The sequence below is a fragment of the Lithobates pipiens genome, unplaced genomic scaffold (assembly GCF_037356315.1).
Source record: "Lithobates pipiens isolate NorthernLeopardFrog02 unplaced genomic scaffold, aLitPip1_a1.2 Scaffold_23, whole genome shotgun sequence".
Classification (NCBI taxonomy): Eukaryota; Metazoa; Chordata; class Amphibia; order Anura; family Ranidae; genus Lithobates; species Lithobates pipiens.
The window spans coordinates 35,020,003-35,033,714 of NW_027507785.1; the positions used below are offsets into that span (position 1 = coordinate 35,020,003).

A 13,712-nucleotide genomic window follows, 5' to 3' on the forward strand; every position below is an offset into this window, starting at 1 on the left:
ACTGGTTGAAAGATACTGGTACCACACGATTGCGGGGTTCCATCCTAAAGTTCCATCAATGAATCCGGTTTGTCTAGAACCCCCAGAAAGCGAATCCCAGGATTACTGTGACAAACTGTCGGATTTTTTCATCGATAAAGTCAAAACCATCAGGGAAACAATTTGTCAGAAGAAAACATCCAACCTCAGCCAGCAAAAACATAAAGAGGATGTCCGCACCAACATACCGCAACCGCCAAAATTTTCACTATCCCCAATTACCGTAGACACCGCAAAAAACATCATTAATAAACTGCGTGACAGTACCTCACCTATTGACATCATCCCCACAAAACTACTGAAAGAATGCTCCGACATCGTGGCTCCAACCATAACCCACCTCATAAACCGATCATTCCACGAAGGGATTGTTCCCAGCATCCTCAAACAATGCATTGTCAAACCTCTACTCAAGAAACCAAACCTGGACCCTCAGGATCCAAACAACCGTAGGCCGATTACAAGCCTCAACACCATTTCTAAGATCATGGAGAAAGCTGTAGTACATCAGCTACAACTTCACCTGGATACTCACAAACTCCTGGACCCGCTGCAATCAGGCTTCCGCCCGGGTCATGGAACAGAAACAGCTCTCCTCAAGATTTGGGATGACGCCCTCGAAGCAGCAGATGACGGAGAGCCGTGTCTCCTCGTACTGCTAGACCTAAGTGCAGCGTTTGATACAGTAGATCACAATACTCTACTCGTCCGCCTCACAGAAGTAGCCGGAGTCCAAGACATAGATCTCCATTGGTTCGCGTCCTTCCTAGGAAATCGGTCACAGACAGTGAAACTAGGAAAATTCCTCTCCGAAACTCGGGCAGTCACCTGCGGAGTCCCTCAAGGCTCTCCATTGTCACCCGTTCTCTTCAACATTTACATTCGCCCACTCCTTCAAATCATCAGATGCTCAGATCTCTGCTTCCACTCTTACGCTGACGACACACAACTTTATTTCCGGATCAATGGAAAAAAAGATCACCAACAACAACTTGAAAACTGCCTCAAATCAATAGAGGACTGGATGACCACCAACTCCCTCCAGCTGAACCAATCAAAGACAGAGCTTCTTATCTTACACCCAAATCATAAGCCCGCAACCAAAACCTCCTGGTCTCCACCAACCATCTTTGGGCAGACTATCTCCCCAAAGACCAAAGCGAAGAGTCTCGGGGTTATTTTAGACGCACAAATGTCAATGGATGCGCAAATAGGATCTGTAGTCAGTCGATCTCACCATCTACTGCGCATGCTTCGCAGACTCATCCCGTTTATCCCAAAGAATGACAAAGCAGTGGTAGTTGGAACAATCATTAATTCAGGACTGGACTACGCAAACTCGCTTTACATAGGATTACCACAATATCAACTTGCGCGATTACAACTGATCCAAAACACGGCGGCAAGGCTGATAACAGGAAAAAAACCCTGGGAATCCATTTCTCCTTCACTGAGGAGCTTACATTGGCTAACCGTAAAAAATCGGATAACGTTCAAGACCCTTTGCCTCACCCACAAATGCGTGCATAGAGAAGCTCCGCAATACCTAATGGAGAAAATAAATCATTACACACCAAACCGCAGTCTTCGATCAGCCAACAAAAACCTCCTCCTCGTGCCCAAAGCCTGGTATAAATCCAAGGGTGATCGGAGATTCGCTGTCCAAGGGCCTCTGCTATGGAATGCTCTACCAATCAACATCCGCCTGGAAGAAAATCACCTGGCTTTTAGGAAAAAACTCAAGACCTTCCTCTTTTAGCAGCTGATCAAAGCTCGCCACAGCGCCTAGAGGCGATTCAGTTCGCATTGTGCGCTATATAAGTATTTCATTCATTCATTCAAAGTGGACCTTCCGCTCATCGGAACCCTCCACCCCCCTCCGGTGTCACAGCTGGCACCTTTCAGGGGGGAGATACCTGTCTAAGACAAGTTTTTGCACCCACTTCCGGGCATAGACTTCCACGGAAGTCTATGCTGTTTCCTGTCTCAGCGTGCTGTCTGCTGGGACACACACGGCTCGCGCATGCGCAGTAGGGAACCGGGAAGTGAAGCCGCAATGCTTCACTTCCTGATTCCCTCACCGAGAATGCCGGCGGCAGCAGCTGAGAGCCGATCGATCGGTCTCGGCTGCTGGCGTCGCTGGACCCTGGGACAGGTGAGTGTCCATTTATTAAAAGTCAGCAGCTGTAGTATTTATAGCTGCTGGCTTTTAATATTTTTTTTGTAGGTGGAATTCCTCTTTAAGCACCTTGTTGGCTGCTTGGCCTTGTGAGAGGGACTATCCAACTTGAGTGAACATCCAGCTGTGAATGGCTATTCTCTGGATTCAGTCCAAGTAAGCAAGTTCTTTATTATTGACTTTGACACTAATGCCCCGTACACATAATTGGACTATCTGAAGGACTGGCTCCGACGGACCAGTCCGGTGGACTTAGAAAGAAGTTTTGACTCAAAATTGTCCGCCGGACTCGGCAGCAAAAAATCCAGCCGTCTGTGTGCTAGTCCACCGGACTTTTGAAATGAACGGACTTTCCTGCACACGGAGAAAAGTCAGTTCATTTTTAACGTGGCTCCAGGTTGACGGGACTAGCGAAGGAAGTCAATGTCGCCGCCTCCATGGGCGAGATTGACACCTTGCTGGCCCCGTCACCTGGTATGGACTTAAAGGGGAAGCCCTACGCTGATAAAACGGCATGGGGGTCCCCCCCAAGTCCATATCAGACCCTTATCCGAGCCCGCACCCCGGCTGATCAGGAAAGGGGGTGGGACAAGCGAGCGCTCCCATCCTGAGCCGTACCAGGCCGCATGCCCTCAATATGGAGGGTGCTTTGGGGAAGGGGGGCCGTGCGCCCCCCCCACCCCATAGCACCTTGTCCCCATGTTGATGAGGACAAGGGCCTCTTCCCAACAACCCTGGCCGTTGGTTGTCGGGGTCTGCGGGCGGGGGGCTTATCGGAATCCGGGAACACCCTTTAATAAGGGGGCCCCCAGATACCGGCCCACCACCCTATGTGAATGAGTATGGGGTACAATGTACCCCCAACCATTCACCTGGTAAAAAAAGGTAAATAAAACACAACACAAGGTTTTAAAATAATTTATTGCACAGCTCTGGGGGGTCTTCTTCCGTCTTGGGGGGTCTTCTCACCGGACTCCTCCGCTATCTTCTGCTAGCTCTTTTACTAGCGGAGGACCCCGGCTTTCTTCTTCGTCGCTGCCGCCGTCCGGGGGTCTTCTTCCGACTTCGGGGGTCTTGTCCCCCTATTCGGTTCTTCTTGCCGGGTCTCCGCTCCTTCTTCCAGCTCTTTACTAGCGGTGGCCCGGTCTTCTGTTGTTGTCGCCGCCGCCACTTTCTTTTCTCTTCTTCTTCCTTGAGATGTTGACTCGACGCTGTCTCTGGCCGTAATGACAGGGACGCGTTGTGCGGTGACTTATATAGGGACAATGGGTGGGGTCACTGGGTGATGTCCCCGCCCCTTATGATGTCACAGTCCCAGAGGATGCTCCCGGATTCCGATAAGCCCCCCGCCCACAGACCCCGACAACCAACGGCCAGGGTTGTCGGGAAGAGGCCCTTATCCTCATTAACATGGGGACAAGGTGCTTTGGGGTGGGGTGCCGCAGGGCCCCCCTTCCCCAAAGCACCACCCCATGTTGAGGGCACATGACCTGGTACGGCTCAGGGAGAGGACGCTCGCTCGTCCCCACCCCCTTCCTGACCGGCCTTGGGGGGGACCCTCACGCCGTTTTTTCGACGTAGGGCTTCCCCTTTAAGTCCACACCAGGTGACGGGGCCGGCGACGTGTCAATCTCGAAGAGTACCTGAACTTTCTTTCTAACCCTCTGATCCTTTACTAAGAGACTGTTCGTTAACTACGTTTTTGCAAATAAAAATCCCTTTAAGCGGATCTGTCTCAGTCTCTAAAGTTTCTGGGCCATCTACCACGGGAAACCCCTAGACGCAAATCGCGGTGAAGAATGTAACGGTAAGCCCAATCAAACAAGCAGCTCCTTCCGGGGTTAGTGCTACATAAAAGTAGTGAGTGTACAGCTTGTATAACAGTGTAAATTTGCTGTCCCTTCAAAATAATTCAAACACAGCCATTAATGTCTACACTGCTGGCAACAAAAGCGAATTTTCCCTCCCAGTGTCATGTGACTTGTTATGCCGCATACACACGATCAGACTGTCCGGCGGACTTGGTGCGGCAGACCAGAGTCCGCCGGACAATCTGCCCGTGTATGGGCTCCGGCTGACTTTTTCTTTCCAAAAGTCCAGCGGACTTAGGAAGAAGTTTTGACTCAAAATTTGACTTTTGAAATGAATGGACTTGCCCACATGGAGAAAAGTCTGTTCATTTTGAACGTGGCTCCAGGAAGACGGAAATACAAAGGAAGTCAATGTCACCGTCTCCATTGGCAAGATTGACACCTTGCTGGCCCCGTCACCTGGTATGGATTTAAAAGGGAAGCCCTACGCCAAAAAAACTGTGTGGGGGGTCCCCCCAAAGTCCATAGCAGACCCTTATCCGAGCATGCAGCCCGGTCGGTCAGGAAAGGGGGTGGGGACGAGCGAATGCCCCCCCCTCCTGAGCCATACCAGGCTGCGTGCCCTCAACATGGGGGGGTGGGTGCTTTGGGGAAGGGGGCCCTGCGGCCCCCCACCCTAAAGCACCTTGTCCCCATGTTTATGAGGACAAGGGCCTCTTCCCAACAACCCTGGCCGTTGGTTGTCGGGTTCTGCGGGCGGGGGGGGCTTATCGGAATCCGGGAGCCCCCTTTAATAAGAGGGCCCCCAGATACCGGCCCCCCACCCTATGTGAATGAGTATGGGGTACGATGTACCCCTACCCATTCACCTGGTGAAAAAAGTGTAAATAAAAAAAACACAACACAAGTTTTTTAAATAATTTATTAGACAGCTCCGGTGGTCTTCTCTTGTTCCGTCTTGGGGGGTTTTCTCGCTGGACTCCTCCGCTATCTTCTGCTCTTTTGCTAGTTTTTTTTACTAGCGGAGGAGCCCGACTTTCTTTGTCGTCGTCGCCGATGTGCGGGGGTCTTCTTCCGACTTTGGGGTCTTGTCCCGCTCTTCGGTTCTTCTTGCCGGGCCTCCGCTAATGGCCGAGTGCGGCTGAAACCCGCCCGAGAACGGCTGAGTGCTGCCGAAAGCCGCTGAAAATAGCCGAGAGCTACCGAGCGCTGCCGAGATACACAGGACATCCGCTCCGTATCTCGGCGGCGCCATTTTTAAACAGCAAACCTGCAACGACACTGACAAGGCTGCAAAAGACTGACAAGGCTGCAGATGGACACTGATAAGGCTGCATTGATGGGCATTTAAATGTAAGTTTTTTTTCCTTAAAATTCCCTCCTAAACTTGGGGTGCATGTTATACACCGATAAATATGGTATGTGTTTACAACATATGTCACATGTCTATTTTCAATATACTTGGATCAATCTCAAAACATGTAATACGTCAACATGCATTAAGAAACTGATAATGACAATGAATCATGAATCACTGTGCCTTTTATGTATATTTGTCCCTTTTATGTGTATACATGTGCAATATTAAAATAAATATAACATCACTAAAGAAATATAGTCTATTTTTTCTTCCTAACTGCGCCCTTCACACAAAGTCCCAACCTCGCTCTTTATTATCAAACAGGGATGGAGGCAATTTGTCCCAACCCTATTCTCTTCTATATGCCACACAAAATATTGACACTTTGGGCCCAATTTGGACATTTTCACTTAGAGGTGTACTCACTTTTGTTGGCAGCGGTTTAGACATTAATGGCTGTATGTTGAGTTATTTTGAGGGGACAGCAAATTTACACTGTTATACAAGCTGTACACTCACTACTTTACATTGTAGTAAAGTGTCATTTCTTCAGTGTTGTCACATGAAAAGATATAATAAAATATTTACAAAAATGTGAGGGGTGTACTTTTGTGAGATAGTGTGTGTGTGTGTATATATATATATATATATATATATATATATATATATATATATATATATACACATACACACGCTTTTGGGAAATATCAGTGATTCCTCAGTTCCTTTCTCAGCTGCACTGGACAGTGAATTAATGGGATGTGCTCTGTGCTGAGCGGCTTCCTGTTCATTCACAATCTGAAGCATAGGAAGCACAGTTTATTATGCTTTCACTATGAAACGACACAGGAGCAATCAGTACTGATCGTACGAGGGAGGGGGGCCTGGGCAGGAGGGGAATCCCAAGACCTCCTGCTCTCTAGCTTCCTTGTCACCTCCTCCCATGCTTGCCTCCAAGATTTCTACAGAGCCTGTCCCATCCTTTGGAACTCCCTACCCCAATCTGTCTGACTGTCTCCTAATCTGTCCATCTTTAGACAATCCGTGAAAAAACTTCTCTTTAAAAAAGCCTATCCTACTTCTAACTAATACACTGTTTTACTTTCTCCATCAGCTCATCCCCCACATATATATATATAAAATGTTTGGGGGTTCCAAGTAATTTTCTAGCAAAAAATATTGATTTCAACTTAAGAAAGAAGTGTCAGAAAAAGATTTAGACTTTAAGTGGTTAAACTTCCTGGTTGAAAGCTTGGCAGACTGCCCAGATTATTTGTTTACACAAGAAGTTCTTTCCCTTTGATCTAAGAAGTAAGCATTAGTTACAATGTTTCAAGTTCTACACTTGGCAGATTGCCCAGGTTGCTTTCTTTTGACAGCTGATTGAGCAGATAATCTCTCCACTTGTTTATATGAAAGAATGCCTATTCTCAGCAGGAGAGATCATCAGGGGGGATGAATTGAGATCGCGTTTTTTTAACGATTAATCGTGCAGCTCTAATATAACTGATAAAAAAAAAAAAATCAGTGAATGTCCTTCTTGCTCTTTCAGCTATGACGGGGTCCCGTTCCTCATGCATGACAGCACTTTGAAGAGAACAACAAACATCCAAGAGGTTTATCCCAACCTGACTAACGCCAACGCCGCCATGTTGCCCTGGGACCTGTTGGAGACTCTCAATGCCGGAAAATGGTTCACACAGGTACCGTGACTCCTCACCTGTGCTACATTGGGACAAGTGTGTGTACAGACATGCCAGATCACCATTTTTTGCTGCATGCATGCCTGTTAGCTTTGGGGTGCCGAAAACATTCAGCACAATACGGTCATAGGACTAAGGCCCCGTTCACATCTGAGTGTATTGAAAACACGCAGAAAACCAAATGTTTCCGAAACGTGCCAAAATTGTGCACTTGGGTGCCATATATGTAATGTACTAAGAAAACTGTGTGTGGCAATACACCCATAAAACGCGTAAAGGTGCGCTGTTCAAAAATATGAAAAAGTCATCAGCAGTGAAAAAAAGGAGTCAGGAGCTACTTTGGCGTGTTTTTGGAGCGTAGTACAGTCCATATAAATGAATGGGCTGCAGTACACGTCGTGCAAAAAACATGACGCTCGCTAGATGTGAATGCAACCCAATAGTTCCAGGGATTTATTTTGATTGGTTATACAAGTTCCTGTCATCAGGTTATATTCCTCTTTTAAGCTCTAAATCTAACCTCCAGCTTTCCCTTGCACAGTTGTACAGTCTCATCTCCTGTACTGAAATGACGAAAGCTGGCCATACACCATACAATTTTCTTATTCAATTTCCTTTAGATTTACCTTCAACTGTGTTGTACAAGGGGCTGTCTGATTGCACACAAATTGAAAGTGTTTAGATTTGAACTCATATTATATGGTTTTGGTAAATCTAAAGGAAATCTATAGAAGAAAATTGTATAATGTATGGCCAGCATTTCTCTGATTTCACTGCACACTGTGAGCTTCTCACAATATTCATTAGAAGCTGCAGCAAATCACCGCCTCATTTCCTACCTGGAGAACGACCAGCATCAGCTAGCTCCCCAGCCTGACTGTCCCTGGCCCACCCCTTCCATTTACCGGATTTCAGTTCTTTCAATCGTGGGAGCTCAGCATCACTTGTGGGTATGTAATGAAAACAGGTTTTATTTAAAGAATGTGTAAACCCAACACTTCATGTTGCTGATACACTATATTGTCAAAAGTATTCCCTTACACACATGAACTTTTTTTTTTTAACTAATTCTTCTTTATTAAAAAATTTTCAACACAAATTAACAATAATTTTCACAGTTCACAAAAATCTTAATTTCATACATAAGTAATACAATAGGGAAGCTGCACACAACCCACACGTTGCCACAGGCTCGCCATACAATTTTTCCCCCGACCCCCTCTTCAAACACACACTGCTAGTACCAGCCACGCCAATCATGGTTGGCTGGTTGGATGGTGATGGACACCAATCAATGCAGAGAAAGAAAAAAGGAACAAAAGGCGGACAAAGAGGCCCCCCCATCCCCCCCCGAGGGCACCCCCATGAGGAGGTCCACCGGGGGGGGGGGAGAAAGGCCCCCTGCCACAAGCCAGCCAGGCAGATACTAGGACCCCCCCTCAGCAGCCTCACCCAGGGGGTAGCCCATGTTGATCAGCCAAGGATTCCATAGTGCCCCAAATTTTTTTAAGTTGTTTTGTTTTATAAACTTTGCTCTTTCACACCAAATTGTGGAATTGATTGCATTAACCCATTGTTCAAGTACAGGGGGATTTTTGGCTTGCCAATTTATTGCTATCAACCGTCTAGCCTGGTACAAGCACCTTAGTATGGACATCTTAGTTGGAGGGGAAATTCTGTCCTCCTCCAAGATCCCCAGTAAGCAATCCTGGCCTCTGGTTTCAGGGTGGTCTTAAAAATCCTATTTATTCTATGTACTATTCCTATCCAGTACCTATACAGTTTTGGGCATTTCCATACCATATGGAAAAGATCCCCCGATGCCCCACATCTGGGGCAATCGTCTCTAGGTTTTCTACCCATTTTCCACATCTTGTAGGGGGTGTAATATGCCCTATATATAAGGAACAAGTGGGACGTGATGGAGATATAGATACCAAACTCCCCTGTTCGAGGGTCTCATCCCATTGCTCCTGGGTTATCGGCCCCACATCCCCTGTCCACCCCCTCCTACTCTTGTCAGGGCCCTCTCCCTTCAGGATCCTTTCCCTAATCTTTATGTATAGCCTACAGATCTGGCCTTTTGCTTGCCTTTGATCCATAAGTCCCTGGAGCAAGGGGATTTCAGTCCTCTCAATAACGAGTGACCCATATTGAGCTTGAATTCCATGCCTCAGCTGTAAATATTTGTAAAATGACTTATTGGAAATACCAAATTCCTGTCTAAGGTCTTCGAAGGATTTCATAACATTCCCTTCATATAGTTGCACCAACCTGTTAATCCCTTGCCTTTCCCATTCTAAAGATCTATCTATATTGTTTAATTCACCCAGGTTTCCGTTATGCCATAGAGGAGTTTAGGCGGTTGCTCCCACATATCCCATGGATTGCTTTACTATCTGCCACACCTTCCTCATTAATGCGTTGGTAGGGCATCTATGAGCAAATGAATTGGCCTCCAAGACCTCAGCCAGTGACTTATGGGGTGCCCCAACCATCATCAATTTATGATTTGGGGACCCTCCCTCTTGGAGCCCTGCCCCAGCTAAATGCTGGAGTTGGGCAGCCAGAAAGTATGCTCTCAAATGTGGTATGCCATTCCTCCCCTCGCGATGGGGAGCTGCATCGTCTGCAACCCAATCCGAGCATGCCCCTTCTTCCAAATTAGATCCCAGAAGAGCGATTCCATTTTTTTGAACCACTTCTGGTTAATCCAGATTGGGGAGTTATATAAAATGTATAATATTTGTGGCTGCCAGATCATTTTAATTAAATTGCAGCGCCCCGCCACGGAGAGAGAAAGGCCACACCAACTATTGACTCTCTGTTTCAATTTCGTCAATAATGGTGCTAGATTCTCATTAACATACTGGTTTACTTCCCCAGAGATCCAGATACCCAAGTACTTCAACCTGGGCACCACCTCTAGGCCTGTAATTATAGGCGGCAATTGGTCCCCGGGTCTGGTCAATGGCAGGAGAGCTGATTTGCTCCAATTGATTACCAGGCCAGATTGTTGCCCAAACTCCCCCATCATCTGCACAACCCTATTCAAAGTAGAATTCATGTCCCCAATGAAAAACAAGACATCATCCGCGAATAGAGCGATTTTGTCTTCCCCTACTCCGCGTCGGAATCCCTGGATGTCCGGGCATGATCTTGCCAGGACAGCCAGGGGTTCCATAGCTAATGCAAACAAGAGGGGAGACAACGGGCACCCCTGTCTTGTTCCCCTCTCCAGCTGGATCGCTTCAGAGAATTCAGTTCTCAGCTTAAATTTTGCCCTGGGCTTATTGTAGAGTAGTTTTATCCATTGGGTAAATAGAGGGCCGAAACCAAACCTCTCCAACACACCCCACAGATAGCCCCATTCCAGGCTATCAAAAGCCTTAGTAGCATCTAGGGCTAAAATAGCTCCCGGCCCATCATTATCCCTGGGTGTTTGGACATTAAGGAAAATTCTTCTGATATTAGTGCTGGTTGCCCTACCGAGAATAAAACCTGACTGGTCTGGATGTATTAGTTTATGGATGTATTTATTTAGACGGGTCGCTAGGGCCTTGGCTAGTATTTTAATGTCGGAACACAGCAAGGATATTGGCCGATATGATGAGACTTCCTGTTGGTCCTTCCCCTCCTTGAGTATTAAGATGATGTTGGCTTCCAGCATCGAGGCGGGAAGTTCATCCACCTCCAGTGCATGGTTCAATGTCTCCAAGAGTTCCGGCAATAGCACTTCACCATAGCGCTTGTAGATTTCTAGTGGCAGCCCATCTGGACCTGGGGATTTATAGTTGGGCATTTCGGCCACTGCGTTTTTTAGCTCCTCCAGCGTAAGTGGTAGTTCGAGGCTCATTTTGTCCTGTTCTAATAGTGTTGGAATTGCTGTTTGATGTAAGAAGTCAGTAGCTAAGCTACCCTGGCCCTGTGTAACTGATTTATATAAGTTGTTATAATAATCATGGAGTACCTTCATGATCGCAGGGGGGCTGGAAATGAGATCGCCATTTGGCGTCTTAATCACTTGGACTGCTGTAGGGGAGCTATTAGTTTGGACCAAAAGGGAGAGGGCTCGACCCACCCTCTCCCCTTCGCCAAAATAATGCTGACGTTGAAATATACGCCTGTTCTCTGCCTTCTTTAAAAGTGCCATTTTGTAAACTTGTTGACTATCCAGCCATACCTTCTGCCTATCGGGTGATGGGGCTTCTATGTATGCTCTCTCTGCCTGAGTAACATCATTTCTTATTGCCATCTCCTGTTCTCGGGTTTTCCTCTTAATTATTGCAATTTGCTGTATTAGTATGCCTCTAATATAAGCTTTTAGGGAGTCCCAGACTATTCCGGGTACGGCTGTACCCTTATTGATTTGGAGAAATTCCCTAATCTTATCCAGAGGAGGGCTTGGGCTACCAATTAACTCCAGCCAGCCGGGGTTTATCCTCCACTCCCCTGGGCCAGTTCTGACTCCCGTACTCACAATAATGGACAAGGGGGAATGATCTGAGATCCCCCTTGCACCGCATTCTATATCCTGTACCAACTCTGATGCCTCTTTGTTCCCGAAGACCATATCTATTCTTGATAAGGTATAGTAAGTACTAGAGAAACAGGAGTACTGCCTCTCATAAGGATGTCGCATTCGCCATAAATCGCTCAGTCCTATTTCTGATAAAAATCCCTGCAGTCGCCCTGTCTATCTATCTATCTAGGCTCCTATCTAATGTTTCGTTAAAATCACCTAGTACTATCCACGGGACTCCTGGTTTATCCAAGCAGAACGCCAGCAATTTATACATAACCTCCAACTTAAAAGGAGGGGGTATATAAATGTTGGCTAAGATATAGTGTTGCCTGCCAATTAAACCATATAGGAAAACAAATCTACCCTCCTCATCAATAGAGGACTCCTTGCATAGAAAATCCGTACCCCTCCTGACTAAAACACTCACTCCCCTTGAGTATGATGTGTGGAAGGAGTGATAGTATGCCTGGAATTTCCGGTTGTTTAGCTGTGGGGCTGTACTAGGGGTTAAGTGCGTCTCTTGAAAAAAGAGTAAGCCAGGGCCTCCCCTCTCAGTTTCCAACATAACCGCAGCTCTCTTCTTTAGGTCCCCCAAACCCCTCACATTCCATGAGATGATACTCACTCTGCTCATGAACATTGATAGTTGCTAGATCGGCTGGGGATAGGGGGAGGAGGGGGGAAAGGAAACCCATCCTCCCTCGATGGGCCCCCCCGCCCCGCCTCCCCCACGCTCCCCCACGTCCACCATTCCTCCTATACCTACAGTGTGTGTTCGAAGTTCCCCCCATCCCCCCTGCCCATTTGAGCATCCCTTAGGGGTCTCTATTGTGGCCCACATACTCCAAAACTCATCCAAAAGATGCCCAAGCTCTCTACTCCCCCCCCCCATTAACCCAACCTCCCAAGGTCTGAGAACAGTATCTAAGTGTCATGGCCTGTTGTGGCTTAGATTTATCCCCCCTCGATCACAAGGAGGAAAGAATAAGAACAAGAAAAGAAGAAAAACGGGGGGGGGGGGAAGGTAAGGAAAAAAAAAAGGGAGAAAAAAAAGGGAAAAAAGAGGGGGGGGGGGGAGGGAAAAAAAAGGAGGAAAAAAAGGTGAAGGCCAAGAAATGAGGGACCCCTATCAATCAGTATCCCTCAATCCCAACCTTAACAAACATATCTTTAAAGCGGGAGTCCACCGGGACTCCGCGTTTTTTTTTTTTTTTAAAAGCCAGCAGCTACAAATACTGCAGCTGCTGGCTTTTAAATAGTGACACTTACCTGTCCAGCGCGCCCGCGATGTCGGCACCCGAAGCCGATCGCTCGCTCGTGCCGCCGCCATCTTGGGTATGGGAATCAGGAAATGGAGCCTTTCGGCTTCATTTCCCGGTTCCCTACTGCGCATGCGCGAGCCGCGCGGCGCAATCCGGACGGTCCCCGCTGCCTCTGGGAGCTGTGTGTTTCCCAGCAGGCAGCGGGGCACTTGCTGAAGGGGGCGGGCGCTTGCGGAAAGGGGCGTAACGTACGCCCCTTTCCGCAGAGAGCTAGCCCGGAAGTGGGTGCAGTTACCTGGATTATCCAGGTAACTGCACCCCCCTCCCCCCTGAAAGGTGCCGATTGTGGCGCCGAAGGGGGGGGGGGATTCCGATGAGCGGAGGTCCATTTTAGGGTGGACCTCCGCTTTAAGTCATGCAATATAGTCTCTTATTTCATGTCTATCACTCTGGGCCAGGTAATCACACCTGCCTAGCCTATATATTTACCCCTCTCCTACCTAACCTATATATTTAACCCCCTCCTCACTCGTATATTACAACCTAAGAAAAAATAAAACATATATACCGTTATTGTGCCGTGCTATAGTCTCCATCTCCCCCTATCCCCTAATAAGTACTCGTACATAGCATAGCATACATTGTCAATTAACTTGCAACTATTTGTGAGTTCAAACTATCTAATAGTACATTCTTTCAAAAAGAAGACGTATATGTCGTTATTGTGCTATAATCCCCATCTCCCCCTCTCCCTATCTCATAGTAAGTGCTCATACATAACATAATATACATTGTCAATTAACTTGCAACTATTTGTGAGTTCAAACTTGCTA

The 13,712-nt window shown here is 47.2% G+C and overlaps 1 protein-coding gene across 4 annotated transcripts in view; it reads left to right on the forward strand.

Moving 5' to 3' along the window:
- GDPD4 (glycerophosphodiester phosphodiesterase domain containing 4) overlaps positions 1-13,712 on the forward strand; it is a 205,002-nt gene that overhangs the window by 132,554 nt on the left and 58,736 nt on the right. For all 4 annotated transcript variants that reach the window (XM_077451411.1, XM_077451413.1, XM_077451414.1 and 1 more), the window contains exon 10: positions 6,942-7,092. In XM_077451411.1, the coding sequence (XP_077307537.1) occupies positions 6,942-7,092 (151 nt within the window). The remainder of the gene's footprint in view (positions 1-6,941; positions 7,093-13,712) is intronic.